Source organism: Chelonoidis abingdonii, chromosome 2 (assembly GCF_003597395.2).
Source record: "Chelonoidis abingdonii isolate Lonesome George chromosome 2, CheloAbing_2.0, whole genome shotgun sequence".
NCBI classification, from domain to species: domain Eukaryota; kingdom Metazoa; phylum Chordata; order Testudines; family Testudinidae; genus Chelonoidis; species Chelonoidis abingdonii.
The window spans coordinates 58,214,639-58,233,401 of NC_133770.1; the positions used below are offsets into that span (position 1 = coordinate 58,214,639).

General features: G+C 38.8%; 1 protein-coding gene across 3 annotated transcripts in view; it reads right to left on the bottom strand.

The window, feature by feature from the left end:
• Positions 1 to 18,763, bottom strand: part of DGKB (diacylglycerol kinase beta) — a 495,108-nt gene that overhangs the window by 389,529 nt on the left and 86,816 nt on the right. For all 3 annotated transcript variants that reach the window (XM_032784097.2, XM_032784098.2, XM_032784096.2), the window contains exons 4-6: positions 16,722 to 16,875; positions 8,624 to 8,764; positions 2,444 to 2,493 (exon numbers count right to left, since the gene is read on the bottom strand). In XM_032784097.2, the coding sequence (XP_032639988.1) occupies positions 2,444 to 2,493; positions 8,624 to 8,764; positions 16,722 to 16,875 (345 nt within the window). The remainder of the gene's footprint in view (positions 1 to 2,443; positions 2,494 to 8,623; positions 8,765 to 16,721; positions 16,876 to 18,763) is intronic.

Below are 18,763 nucleotides of genomic sequence, written 5' to 3' on the forward strand. Positions count from 1 at the left end.
GGGGGGGGGGGGGGGGGGGGGAACGACACATTCAGCCCTTCACTTCTGCTCTCAAAATAGTGCAAGTGAATATATACTATTATTACAATTATTTCTATGGAGCCTTTATTTTCAGAGGCGCTGAGAACTCAACTCCAGTTGCAGTCCAAGTTGCCAGTACTTCAGAAAATGGCCATTAATGCGTAAGGCTCAACAAAAATGGCATTACTTTGCAACATTATTCAAACTACCAGAGTTCCTATTACTGCCTCCCTCGCAACCACCACCACCACCACCACCACTTCCTACACTTGCAGCCAACAAGTAATGCCAGCAAGGAAGGGCACACAGAGGTTCAAGAAACATACACTTGAAGATACTATGCTTCCTGACCTCAGATTCCTCCTAGAATGCATCTATAAAATGTAAATTCCATGGGTTTTAGGGAAGCTAGGAATAAGGTACAAAAGTTGTACCTTGCTTACCCCCCTTTTTTCTCTCTTATCAACAAGAGGCAACATGAATTTGGCCACAAAATTTTTGGAACAAACTCTCAAACACTGGCATCAAAGTTGCACCTGCAAAATACATACACACAAAAATCAGTAGTTGTGCATGCAGCTGGATGCATGCTTGGATGCACAACTGCTCACATACACACACACAATGGGAGCTACTCATGATGATTTTACAGACACACTTCAGAAATCAATGTTTGAAAGAGTTCCCGTCAATATTTTTCTGCAGTTATTTATGTTTTCTGCATAACTCAACCTTTCATTTTTTTAAAAAGTCTGTTGTCTCTAACCCTTTCTAGTATAGATATTACATTAATGTATACTACTTAGTGAAGACTCTCTAATCCTCTCACCAGCCTCTCTTTTCTGTGCTTGAAAAAGCTTACAAGAACAAGGAAGAAGAAATACTGTGGAGAAACAAGGACATTTTATCCCTGAATAATCTTACTTTTGCTTAGTCCTTAAAATGTGGACTTTAAAATGTGATTTTTACATTCCAAAAACTCTTCACATTGTCATAATTCATATTTTTATTAACATCCAAGAGTGCTTTAATAATCTTTTATGAAGGGTGATGTTTTAATCAGGGATATAATTTCTTCTGATTAAATTTAAAGATCAACCGTATATTATGTTCTGACCTGTATATTAGCATTGGGCACCACACCTTCCCTCCTTTGAGTTGTCACTGATCCTTACTTAATTCAATGAAAGGCATATTTAAATTGGTTCTCTCTTCAGAATTGTGCTAACATGGTGTTTGCCCACTGGAAAACGTCTGTTCGTACCACTGGGTCAAATTCACTCCAGCACATAAAGTCTGAGTAGGTAAGTGGAGGAGAGGGGAGTGTAACACAATTTGAGAGATGAAATCTAGCCCTATAGCCACTGTTACAGCCTGCGAATGGAAATAAGAAAATAGAACCTCTTCACACTCATTCTGCAGGGTGCTAGAAGCTTCGAGAACCTAATCTATGATCCTATCTTCTATCAATCACTTACACATTAGTTGGCTGACATTTGTTAAAACCCCCGTTGCCTGGCCCTAGAACACTATCAGTACCAGTTTAAGTGTATGTCCTATTACTTTATTTCCTCCTATATGCCAATTTCTCTCTTTTCCTGCCTCCCCGTTTTTTCGGGGTAGGGGGGAGGAGAAGAGGAAGCAAAAGACAGAGATGCCTGCCCTATCCCCATTTCCAATAATTTGCTAGTCTTTGCTCCTTCCCAATACCTGTAAACAGAGCAGGTGCTAGCCTCCCCCCCCCACAACAAATAATACTAAAACAGGCAAGTTCTTATAATAAAAAGTGAGCAGTGGGTCCCCTTGAGCTGTTCAGGGCTCCAAGAAATTGCTTTGTCTGCTTATGCCTAGCACCAGCTCTGCCCACAAACCACACACTTCTTGAACATCTCTCTGATGACTCTCTCTGACGTTCTCTTAATTGCATAATCAGGCACTACTCCTAAACTTCTCCTTTAACAATGTATCCTCATTTCTGGCCTCTCTGAACATGTTAGCCTTTCCCCTTCATCTTCTGCTGTTACCTTCTCCCAGAAAGTTGAGCCTCACCTTTCTTCCATCTCAATGCAACCCTACAAATAGCTCTTTCATGTACAGCTCCCAATAAATACAAAGGGGTTTTGGGAGCTGTGTTAGGTTGCCTCCTGCAGTAAAATGTTACAACTAAAAATCAGAAGAATGATTTCACAGTGGGAGATTCAACATTTGACTATCTTTATAGTTGAGGAGGAAGTGGAGGGGAGTGGGTATGCTCAGCAGAAGGACAAATTGTTAGGAGTAGCCTCAAAATATCCTGGATGACAAATATTTTTATTATACATAGTTATTACTTCTGTTTATCCAGTGTGTGTTCTGCATGGATTTATACAAATACACTATTACAGTTCATGCTAGTATAATATGTCAATAGAAATAAAATTACCGAACTGTCCAAGTACCCATTTCCATCTGTGTCATACAAGCGAAACATAACTAAAAAAAAAGGGGACAATTAGAAAAAAAAATGTAAGATGTACATCATTTTCCTTTAACTCTAGAGCAAGACAGAGAATTAAATGTCTGACTTAAAACGGGGATCTTGATTATACCTATAGAAAACAGGATCCCAGTTAGAAAATTTGCTGGCCTCCTCTTGCACTCTCACTGTGCTTTTAGCCCACTATGATGATAGCGGCTCTACAAATGCTTACTCATTAGCTAATTGTACCATTGGAAGTTATTGAAATTAATTTTCAGGTCAGCTGAATGCAACAGTAAATATACTTTCCATACCTGCAAAGTAAAATTTTCCCTGGTTTTACTGAGTTCACAATATTGGTATATAATTAGGGCTCTACCAAATTCATGGACGTGAAAAACACGTCACGGACTGTGAAATCTGGTCTCCCCCATGAAATCTGGTCCTTTGTGTACTTTTACCCTACCCTGCAGAGCTGAGTGTCTGGAGAGTGGCGGCTGCTGGCCAGAAAGCCCAGCCCCGAAGGCAGTGCCGCCACTGCTGTCAGCATACCATGCCACCCTTACCTCTGAGCTGCTTCTGGTGGGGCTGCAGCCTTCAGAGCTGGGCAGTTTGAGAAATGCTGAGTCTTAAGGATTTTACATGTTTATATTTTGCTGTTTTAAAACTATATATTCATGGTTGTTAAAATACCATGACATTTAAGATTTAAATATCTGAAAGCATGAAAGTCAAGATTTTTACAATGCTATGACAGTGAAATTTATAAAAATGGACGATGAATTTGGTAGGGCCCTATATATAAAATAGAGCTGTTGGGCACTGTTCTGCTCCTTTTGAAGTCAGTTGTAATGCTCTCTTAGGCTATGTCTAAACTGCATGCCCTACAGTGGCAAAGCTGTGCCGCTACAGCAGTGTCGCTGTAAGGTATACAGCGTAGCCACTCTTCGTCGGCAGGAAAGCTCTCTCCCGCTGACAAAATAAAACCACCCCCAATGAGCAGCAATCACTATGTCTCCCACCAACAAAGCACTGTCCACACTGGTGCTTTTTGTCAGGAAAACTTTTGCTGGTTGAGGTGTGTTTTTTTCACACCCCTGACAGATTAAAGTTTTACCAATGAAAGTGCAGTGTAGACATAGCTTTAAGGCATCTCAGTGGTCTCACTGTCTGAAATTTTGCTTACATATCTGGGCCCAATTCAAGAGCTCATTTCTATTCAGCACTTGATTACATGCTTAATTTTAAGTATGCACATAAGCTAGTTCTAGTACAGAAAACAGAATGAGCTTAAGCATGCACAAAAGTGCTTTCCTGAATTGGTGCTCGAGGGCAATTCCATTCTGCCCCATAGGTTGGGCTTAATGCACACTCTTTGGCCCCTTGTGAGTGTAAATATCTTAAAGGCAGCATCTCACATTCTTCTCTGTAACTAATGGTATAGCGAGAGTAAAGACATTGAATACTTCTTAAAAGGTACAGTGCCTATGCATAAAAGTGTCTGTCTTTATTGTATCACTCCTTGAGCAGCCACTTGTGCTACATTTGAGGAAACTGATTTACTTATGACACCTTTCAGAATCTCCCAAAAATGAAAGAGACTCATCAGATAATGTTTAAATTAAAGAAAAATAGATCTTCTTAAAAGTTCTCAGTTTAAGGTAAGAAAACTGTTTCATCATCCCCCTTCTCTTCCCAGAATGGATTTCATACTAAGTCCTGCAGTACCATCAGCTGGGAAGTTTTATACAACACCAAAGTTGAACACATGGTGCTAGAGTAAAATGCACTAAGTCATGAAAATATGTATCTCTGTACAAGACAAAGATAACTATTGATATACAAGCATCAATAAATAGCTATAATACATAGCAGAATCCCAATAATGTTAGCAATTTTAAATAATGTAGATTAAATCAGGCCCATGCATGATTTAAATTCCACTTAGGTCCTCAGATTGGTATTTAAGCATCCTCTGCACAGGGATATATCATAGAACTGGAAGGTCATTGAGTCCAGCCCCCCACCTTCACTAGCAGGACCAAGTACTGATTTTGCTCCAGATCCCTAAGTGGCCCCCTCAAGGACTGAACTCACAACCCTAGATTTAGCAGGCTAATGCTCAAACCATTGAGCTATCTCTCCCCCCAGTTGAATGAATTAAACTGATTAACACAAACATATTCAATATGAATCTGTAGAGTTTCAATTCTTCAGTCAGTATTATATTCCTCTCTGATCCGCCACACAATTTTGGATAAAGCTTTGTATTAAAATTTCATTTATAAATAGTTTATAAAGGGTTAATAAATGATTAATAGGTGTTTTAAGCATATCACAGATTTGATTAATAGCATTAAAGATAGCTTTAAGTACATCAGTAGAAGGTGTTACAAATAGTTGTAAGCAACCTATTGACCCGTTGGACTTGATAACAATCTAGAACAAATGATTAACCGATTACTAAAAACATTTATTAATCATGATATCATACTTTTATCTCTCTGCCTCAATGGGTCTCCATCATATTTCAAATTTTATCTGAAAGCATAACTTCTCCCCTCATGTGTGTGTCTTGGATCTGATTTTCAAAAGCATCCAGTTTTGATCTAATTCTGCTGACACTGAAGACAGTGGGAGAACCATTGACTTCTTTATGGGCACAGTTAGATCAATCTGCCTCTTATTTTTTCTCCTACTATTTTATATTGAGTTCTCCCATTGTGTTATGTAACTAAAAAATTTCACTTTAGTAAGTACTTAGTTCCCGGTTCTACAAACAAGACTACTCACATACAAAGTTTCTTGAGTACTTAAATGTCTGCAGGATCAGGACCTCATTTAGTAAATACCATTAATTTACATGGTGAAATATACTGTGATTATATGACAAATTTTTCCTCTGTTGAAGGTGAAAACCAAAAATACATAATCTCAGTGTTAGCCTTATATGCTTATCTCATGCAATTAATTTTAGTTCTCAAAGGTCATCCAAAGCATATGTAAACTATTTATTTACAGATTTTTGTTTTGTAAATTAAAAAAGTTGAATTATGTACACTTTCATTTTCAAATGCTACTAATTACCACAAATTTCTCAATTAGGTTTCCTTATGCACCAGTCTTTGTAGTAGAAGAAAAATAGAACAGCAAATAAAATCCTGATAATCAAAAAACAGTATTTCAAGGAAGCAAAAACAGTTAAGTCTACATTAGAATAGTTTTTTGAGCTGTTTTATGTAAATATTGTACTGAGTATGAGGATAACTCTCCAAATAACTTTTAATATAAAATGCATATGGACCTGTTTTTAATACTCCGTGCTCTTGTACTTAGAGACTCTTTTATCAAAGCATTTCTTATAGCATTATAGCAAGTGATTATAGTCTGCGTGATGTGTCAATTGATGATCATTATGATTACATATTTATCTTCGTCCTAAATAAATTAGCACAATCAAATCCCTTCAGTATTAAGAACAATTTTATAGTGCAAGGGCTGTGATTGAAATTATTAGATGGTATTCTGTGGCAGAAGGCCCCAGGGTATGAAATTTCCACAAAAGCCCCCTCACAGACAATTCTCCACATTGTCCAGTCAGGGTAGGATTTACCTCAGAACAGGCCAAGGGGCCCATTCTGAAATCTGGTAGATACCAGGGGACTTGTGAGAGGACACCACCATCAGGGGTCTTGTGCTTCTGCAGCAACTCTGTACCCTGACAAATCTCTTTTCCTTGGCAGCAGGGCTTCATTGGCATCTTAATACCAGGGACTTCTCTGGCAATGCAACTTCTGGAAAGGAGATTGCATACAGAAGACAATACAGCCCCAGACTGCAACATCTTTTATGGAGAACCTCTGCAGGACCATAGAGGAGATGTGCATCCTTGCCCGGGGTCTTGGTAAGCACCCCAGTCACTACCTTCTCCCACAATGCAGATCCCTGGGATCAGCGGAGGCAGCTTTCCCCCGTTCTGTATGTGGATCTGAAGGTGATGATCTGGGCTTTAGGATTCTGGAATGGCCTATACAGTCTGCCACTTGGATGGGCTCAATGTATTGTCTGCAGAATTAAAATTTAGAAATTTAGATTTTCCTATTCATGGGATCAACACAATCCACAGATTTTGTTTTGAGTTGCAGAGAAACATCCAATACATCATTAACCTTGGAATATTGTAGCATTTATACGATATTAGTGCTATGATATTGGCAAATTTGGGACAGTCATTACTCAGGCAAAATTCCCACTAATCCTGTGTTATCAGGATCGGGACCTTGGATGCTATAGTTATAAGCTAGCTATAGACTAGAAAACTTGGAGGTTTATAAAAGACATGGTCATTAAAACTTGCAATGAATATAAATTTCCAGCAGATAGAGCCTAGTGTCTGTATTTTTACAGCAGTGATACTGAATAATTACCTATAGTACAATATCAGGGCCTGATTCTGCATTTCTTACGGAAACAAACCTCCTATCAAAATCAAGATGACTTTTGCCTCTGTAAGGACAGCAGGATCTTAGTCTACACTTAGAACTGAGGGTGTGAGTCCCAGCTTAAGTAGATACACTTGCACCAGCTTTCGTTGTGCTAACACTCTAAAATTAGTAGTGTAGCCATGGTAGCACGGGTAGAGGAGAACGATGGGATGGACTAGCCACAAGCAAAAACCTGCCTGAACCCCGGTACATATTAAGGGCAGCTAGACGATGCCCAGGTTACCCCAGCTACCTTACTATTTTTAGAGTGCTAACTCAATGAGAGCTAATGCGAGTATGTCTACTCGAGCTGGAAATCACCTCCCGTAGCTCCAAGTGCAGATGTACCCAGTGTGTGAGTCTAACCCAAGAATTGACTGTAAGAATGACAGTGTGAGGTTCTATATTCTTTGTGTTTCATTGATTTCCATATCAAACTTTTCAGGTCCTGGCTGAGGAAAGCATTTCTGTTCAGGAAAGGTGCTTAGGCATGTGCTTAACTTAAAGCATATATTTAATTGCTTTTCTGAACTGAGGCCTTTGTTTGTAAGTAAAGACATATTTTCTAACCACTAGCCCTACAGACTCACCTAGACACACAACTGGATTCTTTCCATCTTGCTGATAACCATAGCAACATAGGATATACGGGTCATATTAACATCTCAACTACATAGAATCATAGACTTTAAGGTCAGAAGGGACCATTATGATAATCTAGTCTGACCTCCTGCAAATGCAGGCAACAGAATCTCACCCAACCACTCCTGTATCAAACCTGTGTCTGAGCCATTGAAGTCTTCAAATCACAGTTTAAAGACTTCAAGGTGCAAAGAACCTTCCAGAAAGTGACCCATGCCCCATGCTGCAGAGGAAAGCGAACCCCCCCCCAGGGAGTCTGCCAATCTGCTCTGGAGGAAAATTCCTTCCTGACTCCAAATATGGTGATCAGCTAAACCCTGAGCATGTGGGCAAGACTCACCAGCCAGACATCTGGAAGCCCTGTTGTCTACATTCACACTACACATGCATCTGACGAAGAGGGTATTCACCCACGAAAGCTTATGCTCCAATACATCTGTTAGTCTATAAGGTGCCACAGGACTCTGTTGCTACTCACACTTATGCATCCCTTGGCATCCTCATTAGCCTTACATGGATTTTCAAAGGTATGACTGATGGAGATAATGGGGCCGTGCAGGGTGAAGGTATATCTAAGGGGATAATTTGGACTGCAAAGCCTATACTACTAGTGATGATGTGCAAGATGGAAAGAACCCAGGTTGTCAGAGCCCAGGGTCAATTACTGAGTCTGGAAGTTGGAAAAATGTGTCTAGTAACTTACTGAGCAAACTTGATAAGGAAATCAGATACACACAAGAATGCAGAACTCTGCTACGCCATTTTTATAGTGTCACTTTTTAAAGATAAAACTACACTTCATTATGTCTTAAACTTAGAGCCAGAAATTTCCATTTCAGAATTTTCTCAAGACTGCATACAGCTCAAGTCTGCAAAGCTGAAAATAAACCAATGGCTGTTGTTACTAGTATTATAATCAGGTGGATGTATTAGCAAATTATTAGGGGCTTTTGTGATTTTGTTTTAATTCCCTCCAATTTAGCAGCTTTTTCCTCAGATACAAAAAATATATACATACATTCTAGTTTGTCTTCAGGTCTTCCTCTTTCAAGCAGAGACAAATAGCAAACAATGTCTTTCAACTGGATTACATCTGGTACATGTAAATTGGCAGGAGCAGCAAGTCGTGATGTAGTGGTACCTTTATTAATTCTCAAACCTGGAAGTAATACATATGCTTTGTTATCTTTATCAACTACATAAATAGGGAATCAAAACCAGGATTCTTGAGTATAATTATAATTATAGTCCTTAAAGACATAATGGGGTTTAATTAATATTTAGATAAATAGATCAACTGACAGTTGAAACATCTACCGTTCTATTTCAAATTTACCCCTCAAAACAGAATTAAGATGGTGTTACAGGTCTCACAAAAGAGGACTAAAACAATAAAATACACAGGTAGAAAACAAAACACTTCCCTGCAACAGGAAACAAAGAAAGAAATTCTGGGACTCACTGAGTTTCTTTCCATTTAGGGTGATCTGTTGTCATTTGACTGTGTAGTAGTTTTTGTTGAATACCTTTATTTCACTTAGTGGATATGTTATTGTTTTTCCCTTGCGTGATGTCACAATCCAGCCCAAATTTGCCTCCATTCCAGCGGCCCTGTAGAAGCTCTATGGGCCTCCTAAATTATGTAGCTCCACAAGCCGCTCCCTATTCAAAGATGCTTGTTGCCATATAATGCTCTTTCATGCCACCTAAATTTGTACCCTTGCCAGTGGCAGAGTCATACATGTGTCAGAGTAACAAATAATTAAACTGTCAAAATCCCTGCCACTAGATATTATGAAAATAAATATCCCAGTTTTAATAATAATAATAAAAATACTTATGAGTCAAACTAGTGCTGATACATTTGTAAGATACAAATTTCAGCACTGTCAATCCTCCTGCTTCAATTTGGAAGTTAGATGGACTATTCCTAGGGAAGTGTGTAGGATCAAGCCCTAAGTTAAGATGCGAACAACAGGAGGACATGACAACACAGAGAGGAATCATAAAAGTTTCTCATTAAGGGGGTTTATTATGTCTCTCACTGACCTTGGCAATGTTAAAGAGAATCTTAACAAAAGATTGACTGTTCTTAAACACTTTGTGTAATTCATTCAGAACAGGTTCTTCACTGATAAACTGCATTCATAATTTCTCCCTCACACATTTTTTTGGCTAAAACAATTACTGTAGCCAATGGAAACAGAATCTTCTATGTTCATCTCACAAATTGTATTTCATGCTCATTTCAGTGGAATTATTGGAGTGAGTAAGGTGAGAAGAATTTGCCTTTCAGCAAACAGAATTTGGACATGCAGAAACAATTAATTTAATCAAGTTTACATCCAGCACATTTTTATGAAGATAGAAAGATTAAGACAACTAAAATAAAAAAAAAAAGGGTGTTTAGAAGGCAGTGTGCGCCCAAATATAAATGCAAAGAACTCCTCAGCACTAAATATGGATTTGCCTCTGAATTACTTTAAGTTATTCTACATGGGAAAACCAGTACTTCCCAATAGTGCCAGGGTCTTTCCTTATGACAAGTCTGCAAATGTAACAAATGGAAATCATTAGACTAAAAAATATGTTTTAAAATTAACTCCAAAGTAACTCTTTCCTCTGAGTCTCTCGGTATCTGTCTTCTAGAATGCAAACGTCATCCAAAATCTAACATCTATGGGATAAGGAAAGTCTTGCTAGTTGCATTTTATACCAACACCTGAAAACGTTGGCATTTAATGAACAAAATAACTTCATATAGCAGATGGCCAAGTTCAAAAGAAAAAAGAAAGAAATCAAAGGCAAAGATCAGAAAACTGTAATATATACATGGTAATTAAGGCCTTGTTCTTGCAATTGAATCTGTACTTGAGAGCGAAGCAAGTCTGGGCCCTGCAGAGATGCAGGTGTTTCTCCCATGCAGATCTAGTTGCAGGACAGGGACCTAAACTGATAAGATCACAAGGCTTAAGTGGTAATAAATGCCTATAAACTTAAATTGCCATAAAATATTCATCAAAAAGATGTTAAATCTTATCTAGCAAGGAACAATAAAAATGTTTTTCCGCAAGTGAAGTCCATTCTTTTCTTGGTTGAAAGTACTCTGTCATTCCTTGGAGAACTAATTGAAAAGTTTAGTTATATTTAAAAGAAACTACCTAAATAACATGGCAAAAAAACCCAAATATATTGTTCAAACAGCTATTTAACACTATCATGTGTTACATGGGAATGAATTTTGAAACATGAAAGGTAAAATATGACCTTGTATTCCATCCAGATAAATATACGCATATCCCTCACTCCCACTGAAATCAGAGGGAACATGGCATCTGGATTGGAAAGTAGAATTTAGCCCACTCAAAGGTATAAGAAAGCAAAGGCATTTCTCAGTAAGCTGAGAAGAGCCAATGCTCATTTTCAGGGCAGCAGCTTGCCTGACATAAGGATCAGTTTCTCTTCAGGCCGTTAAGGGAGAATACAATTTATAAACAGATGTGATGGGGGCACTTGTAGAGAGCAACTCATCACACAACTATCTCTGGCAACATTTGTCCATTATCCTTCCCTACATGTTTACTCAGTTTCCAGATGAGTTTCAAATGCATTTGAAATATTTTCTCTACTTTTGCAAATCCCTGTCCTACACTAGTTACAAAATGTCTTGATAGCATAACATAAAATTCTTCAAGTCCTTTGTGTGGACTTGTGCTTTTTGCAGCTTTTTACATTAAAATTTACAACCATCAAGTTATTTTGCATTGCATGTTACCCATTATAAGTGCTGTTGCTATGTAAAATCATATATCTCAGTCAGATTATATAGTTTAATTGCAGTCCCAAATTACCCATAAATCTAATATGAGGTCAATGGAATTATCTAAACGAATGTTTTTTCACTACAGCATTTGTATTAGGCATATATCATTGACTTTACTGTGAGTTTGAACAGTATTATAACAGTCCCCTTGGCATAATATTGAATCCAAAGGACTTAACTCAATAGAGTGAGAATGAAATTGTCTCATAATGAGTGGATAATACGGATTTTATTGAGAGAAAATGGTCTCATGGTGCTAAAGACCTGAATGGTAGAGTGAAGGGGGAAATATTTTATATAGTACTATTACAATAAAAATCACACACATACAATAAAAACAAGCTAAGGATGTACTGGCAGAAATAATATTGAAATTCATTTCTTCTTACATCAGATAACATTGTTTTAAAAGAGGCTGTGTGTTTTAATGTGGGGGACAGGGGAGGAGAGAGAAAGAGAGAGAGAGTGTTGCAAAGTAAAGGAAATTCCATATGCACCATTCCAAAGCAGAAGTTAGTCAAATCTAAAATTGACCTAAAAAGGTCTATATCCTTTCCATTTAATTGCTCATTCAGTGCTTAAACTGGGAAGGTGCATGTTTCATGGGATAACAGACTCAAGAAAAAATAAATACATACACAAATAGAGCTGAGTTGCTAAGCGGCTCACCTCAAACACAGTTTACCAAACCTGCTAATCCTAGATTATGATAAATACCCCACCACCCCCACCTTTCACAGACCACTTTAAGCAAGGACCACTTGAACTACATAACCATAGACAACACAAAATGTGATTAAAAATATTTTTAATAAATGACTGTGAAATGAACAAATGTCACTATCTAAAGATGTGGAACTCCACTCCCTCCCCAACAAAAACAAACAAAAACAAGCAAATGAATACACAGATGATGTCTATTAAAAAGTCAGCCCCTACTAAGCTGCTGAGACTGAACAGGAACAAGGATGGGAGAGGTTATTTGCCTCCCTCACCCAGATTTAATGCTTGGCTTGGACTGAGCATGCTCGCTTGGACTGAGCATGCTCAGTAACACTGCTGAAGCTGGATGCCCTAATTCTGTCCCCCCACCCCCACCGGCAGGCACGGGCCATCTCTGTAGTATCTGTGATACCACATTGTGAGAACTATTTGGTACCTGTTGATTTTTAGTGGCTACTGCCAAAGGTGTATTCGCAGCTGACAACAGCCACTGTGAAAACATCAACAACAAAAATAAGCTTAATAGAAAAAGTAATTAAACTTTTTCAGACACATTATTGGCAATAGAAACTAACAGGGCAGCAGAAGAAATCCCATTCAGCTGACTATGTATAACATCCAAAATGGCTATTGAAGAAAAGCATTTCTAAAGGACAGATTTAGAAAAGCATAGTAGTAAAACAGTGAGCACTGTCATATTATGCACAATCATCACTGTAAAGTGTAAAGCAATAACCAGCATGTAAATAATTATGCCTCAAAAGCATTAGAAAACTTAGTAAATGTACGCAAAATAAATGCAGAAATAGTAATAGCCTGAAAATGTATTTTGAAATTGAAAAAAATATATAATTTTAAATTGTTTAATAATTATACTTATTTACTGGTAATACAGCACCAAGATTAGGGCCCTATTGTACTATGCACTGTATAAACACAATTAGAAAAGCGCATCATCAAAGAGCTTACAATTTAAGTAGACAAGACGAAAGGAAGGAGGGGAAATAGCAGTAGAGAGAAGGGCAAGTCACTTCACAAGACTACATAGGATGCCAGTGGCAGAGTTGGGAATAGAACCTAGATGTGATGCCCTGTCGCTGGACCACAGTGCCTCTATTATAGGCCTTATTTTCAAATTATGCTACATATTTTTAATTCTCCCACTCTACCCTTTCAAAGTACATATCTCCTTTTTACAACTTTAAAAACCTAGCTTGTTAAAGTCAATTGTTTAAAAACTGTCCATTAAATCTGGGTGTTTCAATTTCTGGGTGCCCTGCTTGGGAGACCAACAACCTGATTTTAGAGGGATGTTCCTCAGCAGCTCACAATGACTGAAAATTATGGTCCAAGTCAGTGTTGGAGTTGAGATTAGAATAAAGGCATTCTTGATTCTTACTCTTTTGCACAATCCACTAGACCATGCTCCCTATTGCTTGGCATGTTGAGCAGGTCTAGTTGACAAGGTGATTAAAATACTAACTGCTTTCAGCTACTTTACTACACTAGTGCTGCTACTGGTGGAGCTTTATAAAAAGATAGCAATAAAGGAAGCTATTGGGAAGGTATCTCAGTGTATTCAATGCCTATGAAAGTATGTGTTTAAAATAAGCTGATGATGGTAATATAAAAATATTCTGTACAACCTAGGACAATAGAATAGCATCATGTATGTACAGAGTAATAGAAATGAATGGCTATTAACTAAGCAATTTATATCTTTAAAGCCAGAGATCATAAAACAAAGAGACAACCACTGGAGATTAAAAAAAACAGGTGAAAAATATTTTATTCTGTGTAAGTATAGTAGTGAACAAAATATATTACCCACTATAGGAACTACCAAATAGGTAGATTTAACAAAAAACAAGTCAATCTCTGTAGGCAAGATATAAAAATTCCTTTCAAAACTCAATAATTGCTGCTGCTTACCAAGATAACTGCAGGTAAGCCGAAGTTGTTTCCTTGGTAATCAGCATATTTGTTGTCTGATGCATTCCCTGATGCTAGAAACCGGCATTGTCCCAGCCACACAGGAAGAAAGACCAGAGGCAATGGATGCGGTCTAATTAGGTTGCAACTGTATTCATTTAACATACTTGGGAATATGTGGCAATAAATTGTACAATGCAGGTCATCATTTCCTTCATTGTTTCTATCTATCTTTTTGAGAGGTTGCTGTCAGCCCTCCTGCTTCACAACCTGAACTCAGTCAGCCCGTCTCCAGGACCCTACCACCCTGCCCTTGTATGAGGGATTAGGAGCCCGAACCCACCTTTTTTAAGCTGTGCCTCCCCCGAAATCCACTTCTAACTCCTGTTTATCAGGGAACTGTATCCCCTCTGTAATGACTACCTGCACTGGACACCTGCCACATCTGTTACCTACTAAGTTGCAACATCTTGACCTCACCTCCTTACCTAACTCACTAGGTCACCGACCTATTGCGGGAAAGACAAAAAAAACCAACCAGTCTGCCTCAGTCAATCTGGTGGTCAGGTAAAAATTCCTTCACAGTCCTCCCCAAAAAGGCAACTAATGCAAGCACAGGGAAGATCATAAAATCTGGTTCTACTCTGATCCCTGGGTGGGGAAAGGGTGATTCTGGTCAGTGATGGAGAGAGTTCCAGAATGCAGGGGTATAAATACCATCCCCTTTCCCAATGTGGGGATGGGTCAGTGCCTCTCCCTAATCCAGCCACTTCCTATTCCCCCCTTGGCTCCACTCAGGTAAGTCTATCCCCCTTTCCCATTCCCTTGTAATCCAAAAGCAGTAGGAAGCCTTGAAGGTGTCCTGTCCTCTTTTTCTGACACCCAAAGAATCACCACATTTTTATAGATTTCAGTGCCAGAAGGGACCATTATGGTCATCTAGTCTGACCTCCTTCATAGCATTACACCTAAAATTTCACCAACTGACTCATGCATCAAGTCCATAACTTATGGATGAGCTAGAGAGTATCCTTTATAAGGACATCCAATCCCAAATGAAAGACTCCAAAGTGATAAAGATTCCACCACATCCATAGGTAAGGAGTTCCAATGGTTAATTACCCTCATATTATTTCAAGTCTAAATTTATCTAGCTTCAGCTTCCAACCATTGGATTTATTAGGTCTTTGTCTGCGGGATTACAAAGCCCTCTATCAGAAAGTCTTTTCCCCTAGAGATATTTATAGACCATGATCAAGTCACTTCTATCTTCCATTGGATAAACGAAACAGTTTGAGCTTCTTTAATCTCTGTATGGCAGATTGTAAAGACCTCATATTATTCTTGTAGCTCCTTCCTGAACCTTTTCCAATTTGTCATCGTCCATTTTAAAATATGGACACCAGAACTGGACACAGCATTCCAGTAATGGTCTCAGTAATGCCATATACCCCTTCCAGCGAATGACTCTCAATTGCTTCCACACTGGGGAATCTGTGATGTTAGAAACCTTGGATTATAACACCACTGTAAAAATCAGCTAGGTGCAAAAGCTAACAACACAGTAGAAAATCGCTTACACAAGCATTCTGATAAGTATCAATCGTGAGACTAAAAGGCACTTAAGATAGCACCATGCTAATGGTTAAAATTATATTAAACGGGCATCATTCTTGCATACTATTACACATATGTAACTTTACTACTATGAGTAACCCTACTGATTTCAATAAGCATGTGAATAAGTAGCATCAGGACTGGGGCACTTATTTCTTTTCTCCAAGTAGTTATAAGTTCTCAAAATAATTACCATGTGCACTGAAATATCTCAGGCTTATTTTTACACTAACCCTAATTTTTCTTGCAAAGTTTATTAAAACTTTGTTTTTAGCGGGTGTGGGAAGTGGATGTTTGGTGTTTTGTTTTATTTATTATACTTTTTTGTTTTTATATATTTTTGAGATGCTCTATCCTCTCTGAGAGCTCAATCATATTTAATAAAAATCTGCAAACAGAGAAAAACTTCAAACTACTCAATGAGGACAAGGGCCTTATGTTGCTTGAGGAACTGTGGCAGATAATAGTAACTATAGCTATTTTAAATATCCAATGCAAAAGGATGGGTAGGAGCAGCAGCACAAATAGTCAGTCAATTACAGGGGAGGGAGTAATTGCAAGGAAGCTTCAAAGCATCAAGCAGGAGTTGTGGGAACCTGCTACAGGAACAGTGGTTTCCTAAATGGTGTTTAAGTGGCACAGAAAATAGGCAGCAGTACCACGTAAGATTAGAAATTGAATAGGTTTTAATTTGGCAAAGTTACTCCACTTGTTGCCTCGGCTGGATGGTGACCGTGGATTAATAAAGTGCAATTATTTAATTTCATTTCCCTTTCACAAGCACAAGCACAGCACAGCGTTGAAAAAAAGAGGTTTAATGGAATACTTCTCCCAATTCTGCAAACACCTGATCACAACATGAGTCCTGGATAAAAGCACAAGTTCTATACACTGCCTAGAACTCTGTACTTGTATGGCTCTTAGAAACAAATGTTACAGCTGTACTTTCAATTTCCCATGTAGATATTTTTCTTTAAAATAGATCAGTCTTTGTTAAATTGGTATTATTTTGATTACTTACCTCCTGGTAGGAGTTGGGGCTTGCTTTTTACTAAGGGACTACAATGGGAGATTTTGCTGCTGAATGATGTAAAGAGATGTTCACTGAAATCATCGGGCAGCTCAGCTTCCAGAAAGGTCTTCATGAATAGCCTGAAACCTTCTAAATCAATTGTCTAAAGTTTAAAAAAAAATAAAAACACCTTTAACTTCTGGCATTTCAGGATAAATCTAATATTAAATAAATTTTGGTATTAGTTGAAATAGTAGAAAAACTTTAATATACATTCATAAAATATGACAATCACACTGTTTTAACTCACATAACTACAATTTTTTGTTTAAAAAATTCACAGCCTTTAAAACTCCACCTATAGTATTTGGCCCTGATTTTTATTTACTCTAAGGCTCATTTATAGAAATCTGGTAAATTACATTCACTCCCACTTTATGGCCCCTTTACACTACCAGAATGCTGTAAAGGGACCTCAGTGTAAATGAGAACCAATGCCTTTCTCTTGAGGACTTCCAATAGCAAAATTTTTCACGTTGACTATACAGCATTATATAATCAAAAGTTTCCTTGTTTTTTTGCCATTTAATTTAATTTGTTTTTGTAATCTCTAGCAAATTAAAATGGAGAGACTAATCAGCACTTTCATTTTGGTGATACAGTGATATCAGTTATTAAATGAACAGTAAAAGCTCACAATTACATTTTATCCTACTAAGTAATATAGAGCGACTCTGAGATTAAAGATGGCATGGAACAGATCAAAAGATTTTGAGATATTACAATTACTGTGTCATAACTGTACACTTATCACTGGAGTTACGGTGTTATATCAGTGAAAATATTGAAAAAGCAGCATATCATTATTTCTTAAATTAATATAAAGGATAGATGATGTTTTCTGCCTTTGTTTCTATATTATAAATAAGACTGCGAGTCTGTCACCGACATTATGGATTCTGTGACTCTCCGGGACCTCTGTGACTTCTACAGCAGCCAGCGTGGCTGAATCGGGGGCCGAGTGAACAGCTCGGGCAGCCCCTGGACCAGCCGCATCAACTGTATTCTTGGGCCACTACACCATCCCTCACCAGCAGCAAGAGGAGTTTGGGTGTGGGAGGGGGCTCTGGGCTGGGCCAGAGGCATGGGATGGGGTGAGGGCTCTGGGCAGCACTTCCCTTAGAGGGTTCCCAGAAAGCAGCAACATGTCCCTCCCTCAGCTCCTAGGCAGAGGTGTGGCCAGGCAGCTCTGCACACTGCCTCTGCCCATAGGCACCACCCCTGCAACTCCCACTGGCTGCAATTCCCAGCCAATGGGAGCTGCGGAGCCAGGGCTTGGGGCAGGAACAGCGTGTTGAGCCCCTGGTTGTACCTCTGCCTAGAAGAGGAGGGAGAGACGTGTTGCCACTTCTGGCAAGCCACATGGAGCTGGGTAGGGAGCCTGCCAGCCCTGCCAACACTGCCCAGCAGCAGCAGCAGGGTTCCTGGGCCATCTGCTGCTGCCCACTCTCCCAGCACCAACATCAGCTTTTGTCCTCTTCACTAAGTTTTTGTTGTGCACATTTTTCAACTCTGATTACCTTTTCCAGAGCTGAAGAGATCTACGTAGCTTGAAATCTTGCCTTCTTCAACAGAAGTTGGTTCAATAAAAAATTATTAGCTCATCCACGTTGTCTCATATATCCTGGGAACAACACAGCTACACTAAGGCCTGGTCTACACTACGCGTTTAAACCGAATTTAGCAGCGTTAAGCCGATTTAACCCTGCACCCGTCCAACAAAACGAGGCCCTGTATATCGATATAAAGGGCTCTTTAAACCGGTTTCTGTACTCCTCCCCGACGAGCGGAGTAACGTTGAAATCGGTATTGCCATGTCGGATTAGGGTTAGTGTGGCCACAAATCGACAGTATTGGCCTCCGGGCAGTATCCCACAGTGCATCATTGTGACCGCTTTGGAAAGCAATCTGAATTCGGATGCACTGGCCACGTAGACAGGAAAAGCCCCGCAAATTTTTGAATTTCATTTCCTGTTTGCCCAGCGTGGAGC